At 37.3% G+C, this 22,664-nt stretch overlaps 2 protein-coding genes across 4 annotated transcripts; one reads left to right on the top strand and one right to left on the bottom strand.

Moving 5' to 3' along the window:
• The first annotated feature begins 831 nt into the window (after positions 1–831).
• LOC104121703 (uncharacterized) lies at positions 832–11,355 on the top strand. The gene is made up of 17 exons (XM_033652964.2): positions 832–1,125; positions 1,258–1,398; positions 2,332–2,423; positions 2,768–2,864; positions 3,911–3,954; positions 6,152–6,240; positions 6,642–6,733; positions 6,816–6,962; positions 7,223–7,370; positions 7,465–7,541; positions 8,139–8,210; positions 8,479–8,526; positions 8,618–8,745; positions 8,838–8,994; positions 9,132–9,342; positions 9,436–9,523; positions 10,657–11,355. The coding sequence occupies exons 1-16, from the start codon at positions 1,009–1,011 to the stop codon at positions 9,480–9,482; spliced, it is 1,707 nt and encodes a 568-aa protein (XP_033508855.1). The 5' UTR covers positions 832–1,008; the 3' UTR covers positions 9,483–9,523; positions 10,657–11,355.
• Positions 10,522–21,602, bottom strand: LOC104121702 (homeobox-leucine zipper protein PROTODERMAL FACTOR 2-like). Of its 3 annotated transcripts, none has more exons than XM_033652962.2 (9): positions 21,514–21,602; positions 20,933–20,997; positions 19,870–20,310; positions 19,546–19,650; positions 18,861–19,061; positions 18,568–18,754; positions 12,456–12,721; positions 11,911–12,006; positions 10,522–11,136 (listed from the first exon to the last, which is right to left on the bottom strand). In XM_033652962.2, exons 2-9 carry the CDS (start codon positions 20,978–20,980, stop codon positions 10,762–10,764), a joined length of 1,719 nt encoding a protein of 572 aa, XP_033508853.1. In that variant the 5' UTR covers positions 20,981–20,997; positions 21,514–21,602; the 3' UTR covers positions 10,522–10,761. The 3 variants fall into 3 exon arrangements, with proteins under 3 accessions (XP_033508853.1, XP_009632057.1, XP_033508854.1); XM_009633762.4 differs by having other exon boundaries at positions 19,546–19,647; positions 21,514–21,598; XM_033652963.2 differs by lacking the exon at positions 21,514–21,602 and adding an exon at positions 21,395–21,472.
• Positions 21,603–22,664: the final 1,062 nt, after the last annotated feature.

Here is a 22,664-nt window from a genome sequence, read left to right as displayed (position 1 = left end):
ACATCAGTTTTTAAAACATATTTCCCAAATTTATTTTTGGGAAACATAAAACATGACTTATACCCACAAGTTCTAAAAATTATCACAAATACCCAACAATACCGTTATCAATAACATTCATTATATTATCGCAAACTACAATTTTGAACATAAATAAATTTGATACAAAATTATCATTTTTTATATTGAACTACATGATACACTATCAGGTAACCGAGAAGACGAAACAACATTGTTACAAAATAATAAAGGGTGAATTCTTTTATAAAATATAAAAGATTGAGGCAATTTTTAAAAAATGTAATAGTGATATTTTGGTTGGTTTTGGGATTTGGGATTTAGGATTTTGCCAAAATGTAGGCAAAATCTATGACCAAACATGTGTTTGCCAAATAAAATTCAAATTTATTTTGACAAAATTTATGGCTAAACGGGTCCTAAAAGTTTCGGGGTTGAGTCCTCAAAATGAAGAACTTTTCAGTAGGCAGCATTTTACCCCCACACTAAAACCTTTTTGACACAAATTCAGATTTACTCAAACAGTTCGGGATAGATCGGGAGTCTCGAGTCCTATCGCCCTTAACTAGAGGTCCTAATTTCAAATTTTAAAATAAAAAATTTCTTAATAGGCAACGTTTACCTAACTTGCAATTAAATCCAGATTAGTTATACGAGTAAGAATGGAATACGTGATGATTAAAAAAAAAGGGTCAAGGCTATTATAAGTCAACCTGCCATTTAATTACTTTAATATCGGTTTTTACAAGATATCACTTTCATATAAATTGTTTTAATTTGTTTTCATCTTGTTCTTCTATGTTTTTCATTTTGTTTATTGTTGACAATTTCCTAATTATCAATAATAAAAACATTTTTTTTTGTTTTAAAAAAGAAAAAACCAGGTAGAAGAAGAACAACAAGAAGAGGGTGGACGACAAAGCCGTTAATCTGCAACATAATAACAGTAGCAGTAGCAGCAATTCAGCCATTGATGCAACTTCAAAAAAAATGGCCGGTGGAGACAAATACAAGGAGTTTGATTTCCATTTAAGATCCTTATCCCACAGTGCCAGGGACTCCAATTTCGCTAACGACCCCGCCTCCGATCCTTCTCTCCTCAATTCCGTCAGTTTTTTTCGCTTTTTCCACACACACACACATACACAGAGTTGCACGCATTGTTCAATTGATACAAAATTAACTCATTTGGAATTGAGGTGTAGTAGTTGATTTTATTGATTGTGTTGTCATTTTCAGGTCAAAAGTCTTTGCGATTTATGCATAAGTGAGAAATCCGAAGATTTGATCGCTAGGGTTTATCCTCATTTAAATAGGATATTTCAGCGATGTGTTGCTTCGATTTCGCAGTCTCAAACCTCCAATGGCCTTCTTCTATTGGTACTCTTTCCCCCCTGCTTTCACTTTTATGCTGCGTCTATTTGAAGTGAATTTCTAACTGCACTTTGCACATTAATAATTGAAATTGTTAGAAATTTCAGTTTTTTTTTATTTAAATATATCGATTATCAGATACTTGTCTCTGTAGGAAGAAGGTAAAATTTCTCCATTTTTACTGCTAGTTTTGAATCAAATAATTTAGTTTAATTTCGGTGTAGCTTATAATAGCAGGACAACGAGGGAGATTAAAAAGGACTATTCTAATATTATCTAATCGGATAACTGTGTCACGAGCAACCTCGGAGGAAAATGGGCAGTTTTTTCAGATACTCCCTCAGTTCAAATTTGTTCGGTATAGTTTAAGTAGATACGAAATTTAAGAAAAAATGAGGACTTTTAACACTTCTGGCTGGCTAGAAGACTTTTGATACTTGTAGTTTAAACTTCCCATAACATTGTGTGTGGCATGAGAAGCTTCTCTTAAGGATAAAATAGGAAGTTTAAAATTAATTTTATCAAAATATAGAATTTTACACAATATTTTTGGAATGGACCAATAAGAAAATAAGACGAATATGTCTACCTACACTTGACAAGCACTCATATGTACTTGTATTCCCATTATACTTATGTTTGCGCACTTGGACATATACCCTTTGGTTGGACAAAAATGGTGCATTAATATGTGAAAGTGAAGTTTTGAACTGCTGTTGTGAACCTTTTTTGATGTGAAGTGTTTCATGCTGATTGCTTTAATATCCATGGTATTCTAATTTCATAATAGAAATTTTACCTGGCATTCTGATCGATGATTAAATTCGGGCCACTTTATGGCTGTATTTTTCAAAAGCAAGCATTTATTTCTATTATTGTGTTTTTTTTTCTGGGACAAGGTATATGCTAATGCTAAAGATGTCTTTTTTTGTTATATAGGCTATACTCCAGTTTTTTCTTGACTTCGGAGATGTGGTCCTGCATGACGCTGATCCTAGTTTACGGACTTTTTTTAAGTCATGCTTGAGCCGGTAAGGAATCATTCCTTTCCTTTGTTAGAAGTTTGAAGATTTTCACTTGCGCCTAGCCTTTCATAATTGTGGTAATATGATGTAAGACGATCTGACCGCGAAAGCACGGCAAATATTATACATTCGTTGTTCATCACCTTCCTAATTGAATGTGGTTCAGTTGATTAGTATGCTATTAGAAATTCCCCTTGTAATTTGTTCACCTCATGCTATCAGCTTCAAGTAGTGTAGCTTCCATTTTTACATTTCTTGATTTACTAGAATGATATATTTCTATTTTACAAGACATAAGTAATAAATCACTCTACTTGGATTTGTTAAGCAATCCCTAATGCTTACTGCAGTGAGTTTGCAGACCCTATTGTTGCAGAAGCAACCCTTGGCTTTCTGAATGCAAACAAGAAAAAAATTTCAAGTTCGTTCCCTACTTTACTTCCCCAGGTACATATTCAGCTTTAGTTGCTGAAATTAATTCTAATTTGTGGGAGTGTAATGCTCAAGTCATCAATTGTAACAGAGTAGAATAGCATCTTTTAAAGAGTGTGAATTTGATACCTTCATGTTGTACTATAATTTCTTTTTTCTTGACACAGTGCAGGTGAAGTGAATATTCTCTCGCCTTCTCCTTTTAAAATTCTGTAATTAGTAACAGATGTAACAGTTATACATATTAGTAGAGAACATCTGTAGCTTTTACACATTGATTGATCCTGGATGTATGGTCATATTGATGTAGCCTGATAACAGGTTGAATCAGCTAACACTATTGAATAGTCTATTAGATATGATATATGCTATAATTTTGCTAAACATGCAAATTCATAGGAGTCCTGCATATCATGCTGGCCTTTACTGTACACCCCTATCTGTCTAATATGCACTAGCCTTCTGCTTCATCTTGAGTTAACCTAGCATTGATTATTCTCTTGGTCGTGCTAGTGTAGTCCAAATTATTTCTAATTGTAGACAAGATCTTCCCATATAATCTACTTACAAAAAGATGTTTCCATAAAACGTTTTGGTACCTATGAAATGTTTTTGATTCTTCCCTTTCCAGGAAACCAAAAAAGAAAGAAGAAAAAAAAATAGCATCATAACATTCTCCTCGAATAGAAGGGCTTTAAATTTGAACCACAGTAGTGATGTTGGACATCCTTTCCTTATATAATCTTCTTATGGCAGTGTGACAGTTACAATGCATTTGGCATAGTACTATAGGTGAACTGATTTTGGATTTACCTCTCTATGGTCATTTGAATAATTATGACCTAAGTAGAGCGCCACAGATACAAAGGATACATATAGCTGGCTCCAAACTAATTTGGGACTGAGACATTGTTGATTGATCTCTATAATCATTTGAAATCAAGCATAATGTGAACCTTGTATGCATATACACACTCTTCTGTAAGAATGGAATACACTAGCCATTAATTTATTTGGGTGTTTATATGCACTTAGAAATCTGATCTCTCATGACATTGCAGTTTTTCCCGTTATTGCTGAAGCTAATTGCATGGAATGGGGAGAAGTAAGTCTGGTTGTTATCTCATTTTATTAGATAAAAAATGGAAATTTTGTAGAATTATGCCTATGAATGGATTGATTATGTTACTCCTTTTTTTTTCTTGTTCTTTGTTCTTGTATTCTATAATTGGCTACTCAAACCTTGTTTTTGAAATGTTGAGAAACTAATTTGGTCCAATATCCTTATTTTTTCAGCTTCTTTTTATTTGTTTCTTTTTTTCGAAAATTCTGCTGAAATAAATTTCCTTTATTGCAATACATGAAACCAAGATGTCATTTAAATAATATGGATCAGATTGGTTGCTGCATGGTTTTACGCGGAGTGTAGCATTTATTATTATCAGAGAGTAGAATTTGTTGCTTGTTCTTTCAAATGCATGTAGAGGGCACTTTATTTATAATTGTGATGGCAATGCTCATTAAGGCACTGAAAAGTGAAAAGTTCCATTTCGCCTCCTAAATTGTAGTATCATCCTTCAAGAGTTGGTGTTGCAGCCACAAAACCAAAGACTTCTAAACTTCCTGAGTTTCTTAAATTTTGAGCACTGGGTCGCTTGCCCCTTGGCCTATTATGGAGGAGGATCAGATACTAACACGATCAAGACCATTATTTTTGTGTTGGATGCAGAAAAGAAGACAGAAAAACTTTGGAAATAGCGCAAGAAGAATAAGACACGGGATAATTTATGAATTTAATCTATCAAAGAACATTAAGAACTGTGAGCACAACATATGAAGGAGAGCTCCATCGAATTCGTAGGTCCTGACGTCACAAACAACATATTCAGGTCATGAAAAACTGAACAAAGTATAGGAAGTATCTCATATACTTAAAAGTGCTCTCGAAAACGTTATTAATACGACTTAATGTCTAAATCTAGTGCAGAAGTCTTCTCTTCTTTTCTGATATGTAACTTGGTTTTATAAAAGGGATTGAAATATTTGTATATTCTAAAAAGTGTCAAATTTTCTTTTTTTTGAAGTTCGCGTTTGTGCCCAAAAGAAAGAAGAGGTAGTTCAGAAGTAGTGCCTAGTATCCAAAAGAATGATACGAGTTCCTGAATTTAGAAAGAATTTTCTAAATTTTGAGAAAAATATAATAGTATAGGAAGTCTCAATTACATGTCCAGGCATCTGACTATTGTCATGTTGGACTTGAGTATTACTCCCATATGCAACCTAAAATTTGGTGTCTGTACTTTCTCTTATTTGTAGAATTATACAGTTAACCGAATTCTGCCATTTTTTATTTGTCATCATGGATGCTCCATGATTGCAAGAGTTTTGCTTGAAAGTTTGTACTCTCATGTGCCCCCAAATTGGCTAAGCGCGTAACTAGCACCCTATGCCTTTACCTCCCATCGAGTCAACCATCTATCCCATATGTTCCATTTATGATTAATGATGCAACATGCCAAATGTAATACCATTATGCACATAGATTAATATTAGCTCATCGGCCTTATCTTATGAAGAAAGAATGTTTCATCCATGAATGACATAATTAGTACCCATGACATATCCAAAAACCCATAGTAGGTCTATGGAGCCTATATGATAATAGAATGAAATGAAAAGCGAAAAACGCAAGAAAGGGATAAAGCGCTGTTGGGGCTTAAAGCACAAAGCACACTTAAAAGTGTGGGCTTCACCGGAAAAAGGCGCAATATGAAGAAAAATGTTTAATATATAAGAGTACCCTACTTGATTTCCTAACTTCAATTTTTGCTATCTTTTGACCTTCTACCAGTCCAATGCTTTGCCAATGCATCCCAAACACTTACATTTATGCCTCTATCATCTCACTTTGTCATATGACCTCATTAACCCGTATATTGAACTTTAATCACGTATTTCAGTCCGTATTTAATTGAGATTAAGGTTTAAAATCTGTGGGACTTTACACTTTGCCAGCATGCAAATCCATGTCATGAATGGACACTTTGCAACATTTTATGTCTCATATATTTGGACTATTTGGTGTAGCTATGCTGGGCTAAAAGTGGAGAGGATAATGTATAGCTCCTTTTCTCAGCTAGTTTCTCCTAAGCATTGTTTTATTTTATTTTATTTTATTTTTTTGTTTAGTCCAATGGCTAACAAAATTTGCTTTATGTGGTACTTATAAAGTATGGTAGACCTAATTCTCCTATTGTTATTTATGGAACGACACTTACAAATACTTTTGATCATCCATGCAGATTGGAAAAAGCATTTCTTAGACTATTTCCTGGTTTGATTTCCCAGGGGTCATTTCTTCCACTTTTTCCATCAATCATAGACTTGCCTAGTGAGTGTTACTTTATGGCTTTTTTGCTCATCCTCACCCCAAATGAGAAAAAAGTAAAACAATAAGATCAGGGGTTATACATGAATTCTATGAACTGAACAACAATGACCATTATACACTTTTACTTACCTTAATAAGTGGTCCCCTCCCTCTATCCCTAAAAGGCGTCAACCTTGGTTCATTGGCAATGGGTTCTGATTTTACACTTTGAATTGTTCAATAACAACTTATGCTTGATGCTTGCAAAGTGATTTTTGAACAAAAGCTAAAAACAGAAAAAGGTTTGTACTTTTGTACTTTAAGCTGTTGTTCTATCAAGTAGCGGCAAAGATCCATTATTGGTTTATTCTAGTTGTTCCTCTTTCTATGAGAGTATAAGACCTTCTCTTCATCTTTGGCAGTATTGGTTGTGGCACTGGAAAAGGTGGAGAAAAGTTCAGGATCACTGGTGGGCAGTAGCATAGCTTCGATACAGAAGAGTACAGCTCCTGAGGTTATTATTTACTATTCTGAATGATAGATTACTGAAATTTCAGTATTGTGGATATGATTGAGGAGATTCCTCTTGGTAACAGATGTTGCTAGCACTCATGGATGAAGCGTATACTGGATCAACCATAGGAGATGGAGGGGTCGACTCTGAATCTGAGGATAGCACCACTATGGCAGTAGCTGATCCGTTCTTTCTTGAGCTTCTCAAGGATGAGAACGATGGTCTAGCTGTATGATCTTTTCTATGTCTTAGAAACTCTAAATTGCTGCAGGGTTGCATGCTGTAAACAGAGAGATTAGACGTCCAAGTAAAACCGCTAGCATTTATTTTGCTTCAAAAAGTGCAAATAACTACGTTTCACTTCCAAAATATTAATTCATGCTCATTCTGATGCTCTCTTTGATGATATATTCTACTAGATCATCCTATAGTTTGTTTTCTTACCAAGTTTTTCTAATTTATCTCTTTCACGGTTCTCTTAATCATTAGGAACGCCACTGGGCTTCTCCTGCAGTGGCTGCGGCTCTACAAGCAGCAGTTAGCTCGCCTATGTCTGATAGACTGAAACAAGCACTGAGAATGACGCCTCGGCTGCTTGATATGTATATTGCTACAGTGATCCATGAAGTCAGTGATTGTAAGTTCATCCATTTTATGCAGGAGGGCTTTTTCTCTTGATAAACAAGGAAGCAGCTCTATGAAGAGTTTGATTCATAATGTTTCTGTTGCAGCTCTAATATGTGCTCTGGTTCCCCTACTTATGGCAAGATATTCCAATTTATTTCCAGACAAGCTATTCTTGTACGAGGTATCTAAGTTCGTGTAGATAAATTGAAGGTTGCCTTCTCAAATTGTAGCATCATGTTGATTATGCAATATTCTATGGAGAAATTTCCTATTGTAGTTCCATAAATTATCATTATCATTTTTTTATAGCTTTGTGGTTTTAAAGGTACTTGGATTAGTCTTCTAAAAAAAGTACTTGGATTAGTGGTCCCTTTCTGTAGAGCAGAGATATGAATGGCTCCTTTCCAGTGGAGCAGATTGCCTGCTTCTTTTTCTTCATGCATTTTCATGAATGTTGAAAAATGAAGTTTGCTTTCTTTTGAATCTAAGAATTGTTTCAAGGCATTGAAGTTTATACTCAAAACTGAATGATATCCGTGCAACGAACTTTTGTAGAGTTTTAGAAGGACGAGAATTTGGCGGATACAAAAAAAATTTAGGAAAGAAGGAGCATTTTTTAATAGAATAGTTATGGTTCATCTTTTACAGGAGGATCCCTCTCCTAATGCTGGGACCCTTTGAGTGGATGCCACCTTTGCACAGTATCATAGTAGTGCTTTTAACTGTTTGAGTGTACTTGGAATTTTAGTTGGTGATACATTCCAACTCATATTTGTAGGTTCAAAAGAGGATCTTAGAGCTCATGCTTGCAGCCTTTAATCGATCTCCTAGTTTCATTGCACTTCTGAAGGTATTGGTCTTAATTATACCTAGCAAGTCGTCACTTTGATCTTGTATAGTAATTCAAAGTCGTAATTGGTTAGAATGGTAATGAAGTGCATTTCTGCATGACTTGCGCACCTTCGTGTATTTTATTTTGCCCATATCTCATCTCATAACTTTTTTATATTTGAGTTTTTCTCAATGAATCATAAGACCCGCAATCCCCTCTCTTTCCTCTTTACCTTCCCTGTTTTCCTTGATTTGGTGTACTTTTAGCCACCCCTATGTTTGTGCAGAAGCCTATAGTGGACAGACTTGGAGAAGCTTATGATAGTCCGACAAAGGTGACTGGACCTTCTTTCCAAAGTCACAATAAGGCATATATCTCTATCTCATTTAACCTGAAAGAACTGACTGAAGGTTAACTGTTCTCAGACTGAATTGGCATTACAATTATGCTGGGTAATTGGGGAGCATGGAGGTGGTGGTGAAGCCCACAAAGATGCCGCTCGCGAACTCTTTGAGAGCTTGGAATTACTTTTGTATGAAAACCTTTCTTCAAGGTAGACTGTTATTGACTGCTTTGCACAACATCAGAGATTCATTTTGAGATGCCACTCTTTACTGAGTCTTATGTTTTTCTTTTGCTGATAAGCCGTCTGGGTCTGCGTGAATCAGCTCTTGGGTCTAATACTGCAAAATTCAGAAAATCATCACAATCAAGATTATTGTGTTTCGTTGTGACAGCCATTGCCAAGCTTGCCACATATCACCGTGAGCTTTTGCCCAGGGCCCGTGTATCCTTGGCAAAGGTTAGTGTATCTAGCTTTTATTGTGGCAGTTTACAGCGATCACCTTTTAGAGAAAGTATTTCGTGGCAGCAGTTGATATGATGGTAAATGTCTCAGATTTTGGGTTATTATGCTTAATTTGTCAATCTGATTGACAGGTTGCACGTTCTCGGATCTCAGATGCAAGAGTCTGGAGGCGTGCACGTGATTATTTGGGTCTGATGAATGAACCTGCTATATGTTTGTCTATCTTGGGACCATGTGAATCTCCAAGTAAAGGGATGCAGAAACCTGGCACTGTGAATTGGAGTGAAGGGGGAACTAAAATGATTTCCCATGTTCCGTTTTACATTTTAGGTGAACAAGAAGGTAAGCTGACTGTAACTTAATGTTATCTGAATTTTATTTTTCAACGAAGACAGCTTGAATTGTTATTAATGAGGTACAAAAAATGAAACGCAGGTCCTCCCCATGATTACTCATTTACTGATATTCTTCCTGGAAGATAGTGTATCGTCTGGAATTGCTCGTCATTCACTACACAATCTGGGTGAGTAATGCTAACAGAAGATAAAGAACAAAGTGTTAGAGCAAATATGTAAAGAAATCCATTTGTTCCAGTTTTCTACATCAGGCAATGTGCCCCGACCCTTCCCTGGACTCTGTGCATAGCGGGAGCTTAGTTCACCGGGCTAACATTTTTTGATAAGAGGGGTGGTTTTGCTTTATGCTGGCGCATTAGATCAAATGTACATTAATCTATTCTCTTGTGTATGATTTGGTTTTCTGCCTTTTTTACTTTCTGGGTGCTGAGAAATTATTATCAGCGTTAGAAGCTTTTGGTCCAATGAACGAATGAAACGAACCAGTCCGTGTATATTGGGATAAATTAAAAAATAGCTAGATTTACAAGTGGTAATTGAAAAATAGCCACAGTTTCAAAAATAATCGAAATTTTGCCACTTTTCATGTAAAGATAAATCTGAACGAAAATTAATATACTGGAACTCTAGCATATTATACTAATTATACTGGAACTCCAGTATATTATGCTGGAGTTCCAGTATAATATATTGGAACTCCAGTATAATATGCTAGAGTTTCAGTATAATATACCGGTCCAGCATAATATGCTGGAAGTTCATACACAGGTGCTCCAATCTCCAGTATATTATGCTGGAACTTTCCGCGTGTTGGAGTTCCAGCATAATATGCTGGAAGGGTGCACCAATCTCCAGTATATTATGCTGGATCGGTCCGTATTGCAGTAAAATAGTGATTATTTTTCAATGACTTTGCAAATGCTGTCTATTTTTGAATTACCAGTCTGAAAACTAGCCTTTACGTATATATTTCTTCGACCAGCTATTTTATAAATCCAAATTCGTTTTGATATTATCCATAGACATCAAGTTTATTTCATTCCTATACAAAGTTATTCGTCTTTTAAATATCATATATATCTAGAGGAGTTAAACTGTAGCCTGGCCTTGGAATGATCAAATCCACCAAATATCACTCAAAAAACCAGAAAACAGAGTAATCAGCTTTTTCCAAATATAATGCAGCTTATATTGGTAATTTATTTTGCAGGGGACTGTCATACTTGAAAAACATTTGAAAAAAATTACAATTTCGATCACTAAACATGAATCTTAATGTTCTCTATTCTCTATTTAATAGGAGGAAAAAAAAGCAAGGGAAATGACAGTCTTGGCATAGTTTCTCTAGATGCCAAACATCTTCTCATCTCAGTAAAGAAGAATATTAAGGAACAAAATAAATGTTTCAACATACAGAGTTGAACAACAATGAATCCTTGATTAGGGAAACTGTTTCAGATATGAGTTTGTTTGCTGTAAACACCGAGTGTGGGGGAAGATACTCCGGCGTTGATAGTTCTTCATCCATCAACTGAAATGCTATGGTTAGAACACTTCCACCAGTAAGAATATCCTCTGGAAAGTTTGTTTTTTCAGGAGAGAAAGGGAGGATAGCAAATCCTGAAGCCAACATTACTACATCATCTGAGTATTTACCTTCCATAATATGCTGCACAGCTGAGGCATCAACTGGTGCATAAATTATGTACATTACTGTTGAATCTGTGAAGCTTTCTTGGAGGTAAAACATTTCTGATTTGTCTTCTCTTCCATTGGGAGGCTATTAATCAAGAAAACTGTTAGAAACTGTTGAAATGTGTGACCGTCAGAGAGAATTCTCAACACAGTCGTCACGTGTTGGCTTATTACACTTGGAAATATGTTTTTGCTTTTTGGGTGACAGTCAGAGGCGGATTCAGGATTTAAACACAGTGAGTTAAATATTTAAGGTTCTTAGTACCGAACCAATTATATTTATAAAGTTATGGGTTGAGACCCATTATGTGTTGCAATTTTAGTGAATTTTTACACTAATTTTTTGCTCTACGTCAAAAGTACTGGGTTCAGATGAACCCGGTACTATAACACTACATACGCCTCTGGTGACGGTGAGATTTGGACACAGAACCTCTGTCTGCTCTAATACCATGTTGAAGCGTGCGACCATCTCATCTAGAAGCTTAAGCTGTTAGATAGTACACTTTTAATTGCTTAATTATGTTATGTATCAACCTTGCTGTCCGGTCTCTCCAAAAATGTCCTCGGGAGCATTTCTGATCCTCCAAAAATAGTGCATTTTTGGAGGATTCGACACGGGAGTCCGCGCAACATATGTCTCAACTTCATTCCTTGTAGAATTCTAAATAAAAAAATATTAGGTGAGTTTTCCCTTCTACCTAAGTCTTGGTAGGCATAATTACCCTCCTGTGTTTATGGGAGGTAGTAGGTACCCAATGGACATGAAAGCTGGCTCGACACCACCTTTGTAAAATAAAATAAGAAATTAAAATCAAAACGTACTACTTACGGAGTACAAGTTATTAAATTGACATACCTCTACCATGACTAGTGAAACAGAGTTTGCAGGGTCTCGTGCTGAAGAAATATGTAGTTCATCGCGAGTCATACACCCAATGGAGAGTAAATCCCACTACAACAATATGTGGTAGCAATGAAAAATGGCATCAGTTCAGAATACAGATTGCAGCACTGAAGATGGATGTAATAAGTGGAGTTTTAATTAAATGGAATAAACTCTATCAACTAAGAAGGCTTTACTCCCAAAGGCGTCTCGACAGTTGAATCCTAAACTCACCCTCCCCAACATTCCCCTCTATATATTTGTATCATTGAACCTAAAACTGGTGCAAAGAGAAAAAGAAAAGTGAATCTGCTCTAAGAATATAACAAAAACACACTACTAATGTACTAATTGGAAACAACCTCTCTATCCTCACAAGGTAGGGGTAAGGTCTGCGTACACACTACCCTCCCCAGACCTCAGGGTGTGGGATATTACTGGGTATGTTGTTGTTGTTGTTGTACACTACTAATGTACTAGCATGGCTAAATGTTGAAGAGTTCTATGTAGCAGATTACCTTGCAGCGATTTTCGCCTGCTCGAAGGAACTCAAAAACGTCTTTCTGTGGGATCGGTAGCCACACAGACGTTGAAATCGTTACTGCAACACCACGAGGGGTTCCTCGAGCATCTAAATTCAAGCTTGTTTTCGCGAAGTTATTCCCACCACCTTGTATCCTTAAGGGCATCCACTGGTTTTCATTGCATGAGCTAAAAATAGCATTATAACTTCTCACCATCCGTTCTGCCAACTTCATTAAATTCTTCCTTCCTTCTTCTATGTCTAGAATATAAAGATAAACACAAGAATAGCCGATGATCAGTACTAAAGCTAGTTTTCTCTTTACATAATAGACTATATGTATTCCTTTAGAGTTTTAGACATCGATGAATGACAAGGGAAAGGTCAACTTTACCTATTCACTATATACAACAACATCAACAACCCAGTAGAATCCCACTAATGGGGTCCGGGGAGGGTATAATGTACGCAAACCTTACCCCTACCCCGAAGGAATAGAGAGACTGTTTCCGGGAGACCCTCAGCTCAGAGACAATAGATTCGTAACCCCAACAGAAACCAGAAAAATAGTATCAGCATCGTAAAATACAACAAATAAATGGAAAGGCCAAAATATGGAAAAAAAAAAAAAAAAGTGAAACACAACAAAAACCGCTAGCAGTCCTAGACGAAACACTATCAGACTAGCCGACGCAGCGAAGAGAAATGCTCGACTACCCCCTAACCTACAATCCTAATGCTCGACCTCCGTACCTTCCTATCAAGGGCCATGTCCTTGGAAATCTGAAGTTGCGCCATGTCCTGCCTGATCACCTCGCCCCAGTACTTCTTATGCTGCCCTCTACCTCTTCTCGTAACTGCCAGAGCCAAACGCTCACACCTCATAACCGGAGCATCTTGGCTCCTCCTCCGCACATACCCGAACCACCTAAGCCTCGCCTCCCGCATCTTGTCATCCACGAGAGCCACGCCCACCCTCACCCGAATATCCTCATTCCTAATCTTATCCATCCTAGTGTGCCCGCACATCCATCTAAACATCCTCATTTCTGCTACTTTCATCTTCTGGATATGTGAAATCTTGAGTGGCCAAAACTCAGCCCCATACCACATGGCCGGTTTAACCACCGCTCTGTAGAACTTACCTTTAAGTTTCGGTGGTACATTCTTGTCACACAGGACTCCGGACGCTAACCTCCATTTCATCCACCCCACCCCACCCCGATACGGTGCGTGACATCCCCGTCTATCTCCCCATCTCCCTGGATGAAATATCTTAATTATACTATCCGTTATACTTCAGGGTCATTCATACCCTTGGTCGTTAGTATTAGTTTACAGTATGTATAGTGTAGTCTTGTCCCACATTGGAAGAGCAGTAATATCTCCTTATAATGTATAGCTATAAATAAAGACCTCTTGTATTGTATTTAAACATCTAATATCAATAATATATTTTCTCCCGTGCTTTCTCACATGGTATCAGAGCATTAGTGAGAAATCTGTCACTGTGTATCATTCCAGCGACTTCCGGAAAGAAAGACCTCTTCGCCGTGCTATTTTCCGGCGACTTAAAAGGTTGTCCGTAAGCAAATCACTTTCTGTTGGTGTTGTGCAAAAACCAACACCACTACAAGACTCCTCAAGCTCCGGCGACCAAACCCCAGTCAACCCCACCGGAAAACACACGTCTACACGCCCTCACGTGCCGGGAAAAGAAAATTTTTCCGGCGAGATCTGACCCACGCGCCGGAGCGTGAACACTGTTCCGGCCAGATTTTGAAAAAGTTCCAGTTGAATAGTAGGATCGCCTGGTAATTCCGATCCTACCCTCACTGGTTTTGTTTCATTCCGACCACTTTGAGTTTTTCCGTCAGCTACAGTAGATTCCGGCGAGCTACAGTATTTCCAGCGTGAACAGTGTTCTGTTTTCCTGTTGTAAACAGTGTTTTTTAAGCTATTTCTTCAGTTTTCTCACAGGAGTTACTTATTTTCACTATTTCAAGTTAACCCTACTACTACAAATTGTAGCGACATGAGAACCAATGCTTTGAATAGTCGGATGGTTTCTTTAGCAGATTATATTGAGTTCCTTCAGTACAAAGCATGTAAGCAGACATCTCGTAGCGATATGAGAACCGATGCTTTGAATAGTCGAATGGTTTCTTTAGCAGATTATATTGAGTTCCTTCAGTACAAAGCATGTAAGCAGACATCTTCTGAGATAGCTTCTGTTGTTTAAACAGGTAATAGCGTGACTTATTTCTCCCATACTTCATCCTCTGAGTCTTGGGTCATTGATTCAGGTGCATCAGCTCATATATTTGGTAACAAATCTTTTTTCACTACTATTTCATATTCTCAATCTCTTCCAAATGTCACAATGGCGAATGAGTCTCAAACCATGGTAACTGCAATAGGTCAAGCAAGCCCACTTCCTTCCTTACCTTTAGATTCAGTCCTTTATGTTCCCAATAGTTCTTTTAATCTTATAGCTGTTAGTCGCTTAGCCAAATCACTTAAATGTGCCGTTTTATTTCTTAATGACCATGTTTTTATACAGGAATGCAGTACGGGATAGATCATTGGTACCGGGTATGAATCAAATGGACTTTATTACCTTATCCTTGCTAAATCACATGGACTCACATCTTGTCTTCCTTCTACAACTTGTCCTGTATTACTGATTCACCAGATTTATTACATAAACGGTTGGGACATCCCAGTTTGTAAAAACTTCATAAAATGGTATCTGGTTTATCTCACTTGTCAGCTCTAGAGTGTGAGTTATGTCTGCTCGGTAAGCATACTCGCTCACATTTCCCTCGGCGTCTTGATAATCGAGTAGAGTCACCTTTTATTTTAGTCCATTCAGATGTTTGGGGTCCTAGTCGGGTCAGTTCCACCTTGGGATTCCGCTACTTTGTCAGTTTCATTGATGATTATTCGAGGTGCACTTGGATATTTTTGATAAAAAATCGATCTGAGCTGTTTTCTATTTTTCAGACCTTCCACGCTGAAATTCAAAATCAATTTGAAGTTTCTATTCGCACATTTCGTAGTGATATTGCCCGAGAGTATTTGTCTTCCCCATTTCAGCAGTTTATAAAATCTTATGGAATTATTCATCAAACATCTTGTCCGTACACATCTCAACAAAATTGGGTAGATGAAAGAAAGAATAGACATCTTATTGAAACTACTCGTACCCTACTCATACAATCTCATACTCCGTTGTATTTTTCGGGGGATGCAGTTCTTACATCTTGCTATCTTATTATTGTATGCTATCTTCAGCTATCCAGAACCAAGTTCCATTCTCTGTCATGTTTTCCCACTTACCTTTGTTCTCTCTTCCACCCTGTATCTTTGGAAGCACTTATTTTATCCATAACCTTACTCTAGGAACAAATAAGTTAGCTCCTCGTGCTCTTAAGTGCGTATTTCTGGGTTTCTCAAAAATATAAAAGGGGTATAGATGCTACTTTTCTGACCTCCAGCGGTACCTTATGTCCGCTGATGTTACCTTCTTTGAAACCCAATCATATTTTACAGGTTCAGGTCATCACTTAGATATTTCTGAGGTACTACCAGTTTCATCTTTTGGAGATTCAGTCACTCTAGCTCCACCACCTACAACTCCAGTTATAGCTCCACCACCTATAGCTCCAGTTCCACCACCTACAACTCCAGTTGTAACTCCACCACCTATAGCTCTAGTTCCTCCACATAATCCAGTTCAACTTTCTGCAGCTCCACCACTCTTGACTTATCATCGTCGTCCACATCCAGCATCATGCCCAGGTGATTCACGCCCCGCATCAGATTCTGCACCTACTGCGGACTTGTCTCCTCTTAGTCAACCAATTACACTCCGCAAAGGTGTACGATCCACACTTAATCGTAATTTCCACTATGTCGGTTTAAGTTATCATCGCCTGTCGTTACCTTATTATGCTTTTATATCTTCTTTGTCCATTGTTTCTATCCCTAAGTTTACAGGTGAGGCACTATCTCATCTAGGATGGCGACATGATATGATTGACGAGATGTCTATTTTACATGCGAGTGGCACTTGGAAGCTTGTTACTCTTCCTGCAGGTAAGTCTACTGTTGGTTGTCGTTAGGTTTATGTAGTCAAAGTCGGCCCGGATGGCCAGGTTGATCGGCTTAAGGCTCGTCTTGTTGCAAAAGGATATACTTAGATTTTTGAGCTTGATTATAGTGATACTTTCTCTCCCGTGGCTAAAGTAGCATCTGTTCGTCTCTTTTTGTCTATGGATGTCGTACATCATTGGCCTCTTTATCAGTTAGACATTAAGAATGCTTTTCTCCACGATGATCTTGAGAAAAAAGTTTATATGGAGCAACCACCTGGTTTTGTTTCTCAGGGGGAGTTTAATGGTTGTGTGTGCAGATTGCGCAGGTCACTATATGGTTTGAAACAGTCCTCTCGAGCTTGGTTTGGTAAGTTTAGCACAATTATTCAAGAGTTCGGCATGACTCGTAGTGAGGCTGATCACTCTGTGTTTTATCGGCATTCTGCTCCTAATCTGTGTATTTATCTAGTGGTTTATGTTGATGATATTGTTATTACTGGCAATGATCAGGATGATATTACTAATCTGAAGCAACATCTCTTTCAGCACTTTCAGACTAAGGATCTCGATAGATTGAAGTATTTTCTAGGTATTGAGGTTGCTCAGTCTAGCTTAGGTATTGTTATTTAACAGCTGAAGTATGCCTTAGACATTCTTGAGGAGACTGGAATGATGGTTGCAAACCTATTGACTCTCCTATGGATCCGAATGCTAAGCTTCTGCCTGGACAGGGGATCCTCTTAGAGACCCTATGAGATATATGAGGTTGGTTGGCAAATTGAATTACCTCACAGTAACTAGACCTGACATTTATTTTCCGGTGAGTGTTGTAAGTCAGTTTATGGATTCTCCCTGGGATGCAGTTATTTGCATTCTTCGGTATATAAAGTCAGCTCCAGGCAAAGGATTACTATTCGAGGATCGAGGCCACGAGCAGATTGTTGGGTACACAGATGCTGATTGGGCAGGATTACCTTTTGATAGACGTTCTACGTCTGGATATTGTGTTCTAGTAGGAGTTAACTTGGCCTCGTGGAAGAGCAAGAAACAGAATGTAGTTGCTCGATCTAGCGCCGAAACCGAATATCGAGCCATGGCTATGGTGACGTGTGAGTTAGTTTGGGTCAAGCAGTTGCTCAAGGAGTTAAAGTTCGGAGAAATTAGCAAGATGGAACTAGTGTGTGATAACCAAGCTGCTCTTCATATTGCATCAAATCCGGTGTTCCATGAGAGGACTAAACACATTGACTGTCACTTTGTCAGAGAAAAAATACTTTCAGGAGATATTGTTACAAAGTTTGTAAAGTCGAATGATCAACTAGCAGATATTTTTACTAAGTTTCTTACTGGTTCTCGTATTAGCTACATATGTAACAAGCTCGGTACATATGATGTGTATGCACCGGCTTGAGGGGGAGTGTTAGTTTACAGATATGTATAGTGTAGTCTTGTCCCATATTGGAAGAGGAGTAATATCTCCTTGTAGTGTATAACTATAAATAGGGACCTCTTGTATTGTATTTAAACATCTAATATCAATAATATATTTTCTCCCGTGCTTTCTCATAGTTAGCAAATCGTCTTGTATTTGCCCTTGGCTTTAACGGAGCTCCAGTGTGGACATATTGGATTCTATACATCAATATACTGCAGGAAAAAAGTTTTCAATTTTTTTGATAACCATGGTGTCGGGCCAGCTTGCGCGCACTTCGACTAATTCCACAGCATACATGCTACCTTCTACTAACAACACGTATCAGGTAACTCTATCCACCAAGGCCGAGTAAGGTTAACATTTTCCTCCGAACCTTGGAGATCTGTTCGGATCAAGGGCAAATACGAAACGATTTGCTAACATGTACAAGTTTGAATGACTCTAAAGTATAACGGAGAACAAATTAAGATATTTTTTTAATAGTAAAGAGGTATTTTTATCCTTTTTCCGAATGAAAATGACGACGACTAGGATCATACAGTTTAATTTTGAGAAAAAGCAAACAAGCTTACTATTGTCTTGCAAGGGTTGTTCCAATGGTTGATCATGCTGTTTCTTCACAGTTGCATTTCTGTCATAATGTCTCTCCATGGTCAGCATCCAGCGCTTTGCACTGGATGCAACACCTGATTTAAGTATCTGCCTGAACATTTGGGGAACCAAACCATTGCATACTACATTATGCTCCACCCAAGTAACCTAAAATTAACACACGATGATCCTAACAATTAATGTACTAACTAGGAACCGAAATCTTGTTAAGAATAATAGCTGATTTGGATCAGTAAGCTGTATTTTGCTTTACCAATGATAGTCCAGTTTGAAGCCCTTGAATTAGACATCCTGATGGTCTTCTTTGACATTGGACTAATGGATTTGGAAAAATACTCTCCAAGGAGACATCAGTTACCAGCCAAGTGTTGAAATCTAGTTGTCGAGAATACCTCGCGAAATAGACCTCCCGGGGCCTAACTAGTGGAGAAGGAAGATGAAATTGTGCTGTCATCTGAAAAAAAACCAGTCTCTTAATTTGCTTACATACACCAGAAACTCTAGTGTTCACTGATATAACAAGAACATGAGATTTTAAAGTAAGACGACACCACGGACTTCAAAAGTTTGACCACATTCTGCGCTCAATGGTGTGAACTAGTAGTCAATGAAGTGGATGAAAATCTTGGCAGACTAGAGTTCAAATCTCACCAGAGACAAAAAATACTAAGTAATTTCTTCACATCTACCTAATCCTCGGTGGGTAGAATTACCAACTACCAAGTACCTTGAATAGTCGAGGTGCGCCAACCTGGCCCGAGCACCGGCGTCATAAAAACATTTGGCCACATTCCCCCTCCCCTAATTCAAATGTCTAGATTTGTATGTGGCTCCTATATGATGAAACCTATGCCTACCAAATGTATAGCTAGAAAATTGTAGCAGAATTCAAAATGGCTTTGTAGCTCAACAAGATTAGACTAAGTGCTTTAGCTTACCACTTGCAAGGCTCCATTAGGATTTCCATCTTCTCCTGTCATTAGAAGTCCAAGATTTGTTGCTTTTGAGACAATGTTGGAGAACACACATGACCACTGCTCCTGCTTTCATAACAATTAAGTATCATATTTTCAATTTATTGACATAACTCAGAATAGTAAGGTTAAAACAGCTATATTGCACGAACTTTCAAAAATGTTGCCGGACCCTCGTCGGATCCTCCAAAAATGCACTACTTTTGGAGGATCCGACACGCACCTGGCTACATTTTGGAGAGTCCGTGCAACATATTATAATACTAGTTCTATGTATCTATAACTTACAACATCCATCAACATATTCACAAGGTTGATTGGATCCACAAGGACAATCCCAATAGCTCTTGATGCTTCAATTTCAGAGGGCATTGCTGAATTTTCCATTTCTAACATTGACATTTGTGCATTTTCACTTGTGTCATCAACATTTCCATTAAGATTTGGTATGTCAATAGGCCCTCCTCTTGTAATGACTTTGATTATTTCCTCTAATGTAGGATCAAGATGGACGAATCGTCGCTTATATTCTGCTTCATTGAGAATCTCAGTTTGCTTGTTGGTATCAAATAGCCATAATGGTTCTTGTTCTTGAGCCATTTGTTTTAGCTCTTCACTTGCTGCTAAAGCAAGATCAACAATTTTGCCTTTATATACTTCAGCACACATTGAAACTGATAAAAGAAGATCACTTGCTCGAGGCATGTCCCTTTCCAAGACTGACATGGACTGAGAATCAAAGTTTAGATTTCTAAGTAGAGAAATTTGCTCATCAAAATTCAGTATGTATATCAGAGGCGAACTCAGAATTTAAATTTGACGGTTCAACCATTGGGTTCTTACTACTGAACCGATCATACTTTTGAAATTGTAAGTTCAGAACTTAATAAAAAAGGGCAGTCAGGTGCATAAAATATCCTATATTCATACAAGGTCCGGGGAAGGGTCGCATCCCAGGAGGTGTGATGTAGACAACCTACCCTAATGCAAGCATTAGTGGCTGCTTCCACAGCTCGAACCCGTGAACTATAAGTCATTTATTAAAATTTAGTAAGAGCAACCCGATGCACTAAATTCCCGTTATGCACGGTGTCCGGGAAAGGGCTGGACCACAGGGGTCTATTGTACGCAACCTTACCCTGCATTCTACAAGAGGCTGCTTCCACAGCTCGAACCCGTGACCGTCTGGTCTCATAGCAACAATTTTATTAAAATTTAATAATGTATATATTTCGTGTAAAAAATATCGGGCGATATTTAATCCCTCCCTGCAATTTTGCGTATATTCTCATGGTATTAAATTCATGTCAAAATAACATACTTGTGATTTAATTTGGTGAATTTAAAATACCTCTAAATATCCATAGTGCTCCAACCCTGGTTTCTCTTCAGGGGACATCTTGTAATTTGCAAAACCTAATAACAATCAAAACTCTCATCAAAGATATAGAGAAACTATAAAAACTGAAAAATACTGCTATAAGAAAGACCGATCATCAAATTCTAAAACCCCAATGCCATTGTTTCCATTTAAATAATTTAAAAAATGGGCAGCCCGATGCCCAAAGCATTCCGCGTTCACGAAGGGTTCGAGAAAGGGCCGCACCCCAAGGGGTGTGATGTAGGCAGCCTCTAATGCAAGCATCAGTGGCTGATTTCACGGCTCGAACCCGTAACCTATATGTTACAAAAACCATAACCAATATAAGGAATAAATCGTCAAAGAAATACTAATCAAATTTAAATGAGGGGAAGGCTGTGATATTAAAGGCAGAATCGCTTATCATTTAAAGAAAACTAATGAAAAGAGTACCGCTTGAAAATGAATAACTATGAAGATAAATTAAATGAGAACTATATCATGCATTCCCATGCATAATTAATTGTAGTTTATGTGAAACAAAATTAATCAAGAAATGAATTATACTAAACCTGCTGCCGTGTCTCTATTCTTCTCTCTCTAGGTCTTTTGTTCATTAAACTTTCCACTATATAAATGGTTTGCAGTGTCGGGTTCATCTAAACCCAATATACATTCGCCACGTAACGTAAACTTAGGTGTAAAAATTCACTACAATTGCAATAAATGATAGGCCTAAATCCATAGGTTTAAAAATAAAAGGGTTTAATACTAAGAACCTTAAATGTTGAGCATATAAAGTTTAAATCCTGGATCTGTCCAAATCCTATATTTATATTAAAATATTCACTAAATTTGTATAAAAAATAAATTCAGAACCTACTTATTAATACTTAATATCGCTATTAGAATTTAGAGTCCTTAAAATTCAAATTCAGAACCTAACTACTTAACACAAAGAGTTTGACTTCTCTTTTCTATAAAAAGTTTGCTAAACTTATAATGTGCCTTCAAAATTCAAATTGAAATGTTTAAGGAAATAAGAAAAAGACTAATTCCATTAACGAGAAGTCATAAAAAGTGGAAGAATTTGATTCTGTCTCCCCTTAAATAGGAGTAAAAAATATCTTAAACATCATAATTGTATTTCACCCATATTTATCCCAAAATAAACATTACCGTTCCTTTTTTTTTTTTCAAGACTTAACTATGTCATACTTCGGCCTAGATAAAATTTTAATCAATTTTCTTTGAGTTACCGACATATTTTAAAATATATTCTTTCTTCTACAATCTTTAAATATTACTTAAACATCGACCAAATTGTTTAGAAAAAATAGCAGATAATATAGGAGAAGTGGAGTATTATAATATAATAAGAGGTCTTTTTTTAGCAGGCAAGCTTGTTAAATTTCTTAAGTCTTCTGCACTTTTTTCGTAGATAAGCTTTATTTTTTTATTTTTTTTTGTGGTTCGAGATGTGAAAACAATCACTAATACTTGCAACATGGTAGGTTATCTACATCAAACTCTTTAGGATGCGATCCTTCCCGAGATCCCGGATGAATGCAACATACTTTGTGCATCGGGCCGGGCCGGGGCTGGCCTTATCTTCCACTCAACTTTTAGAGGATATATTCATTTTAATTTATTATATTAGTTCTACGAAATATACAATGATAACACATGCATCATATGCTTGCTACCTGGGACTTCCTTAGAT

Source organism: Nicotiana tomentosiformis, chromosome 8, assembly GCF_000390325.3.
Source record: "Nicotiana tomentosiformis chromosome 8, ASM39032v3, whole genome shotgun sequence".
NCBI classification, from domain to species: Eukaryota; Viridiplantae; Streptophyta; class Magnoliopsida; order Solanales; family Solanaceae; genus Nicotiana; species Nicotiana tomentosiformis.
Note: the sequence above shows the minus strand (reverse complement) of the source record. Positions and strands in the feature narration are given on the sequence as shown.

Excerpts from the sequence above, each read along its gene's own strand:
- LOC104121702 (XM_033652962.2), bottom strand. The coding sequence starts at position 20,980 with ATGTCCCCTGAAGAGAAACCAGGGTTGGAGCACTATGGATATTTAGAG. Across the intron at positions 19,062-19,545 it reads CTAATGGAGCCTTGCAAGTG|ATGACAGCACAATTTCATCT; the intron begins GTAAGCTAAAGC and ends GTTTTTTTTCAG. Across the intron at positions 18,755-18,860 it reads TTCAAACTGGACTATCATTG|GTTACTTGGGTGGAGCATAA; the intron begins GTAAAGCAAAAT and ends TGTTAATTTTAG.
- LOC104121703 (XM_033652964.2), top strand. The coding sequence starts at position 1,009 with ATGGCCGGTGGAGACAAATACAAGGAGTTTGATTTCCATTTAAGATCC. Across the intron at positions 1,126-1,257 it reads ATCCTTCTCTCCTCAATTCC|GTCAAAAGTCTTTGCGATTT; the intron begins GTCAGTTTTTTT and ends TGTCATTTTCAG. Across the intron at positions 7,542-8,138 it reads ACAAGCTATTCTTGTACGAG|GTTCAAAAGAGGATCTTAGA; the intron begins GTATCTAAGTTC and ends TCATATTTGTAG.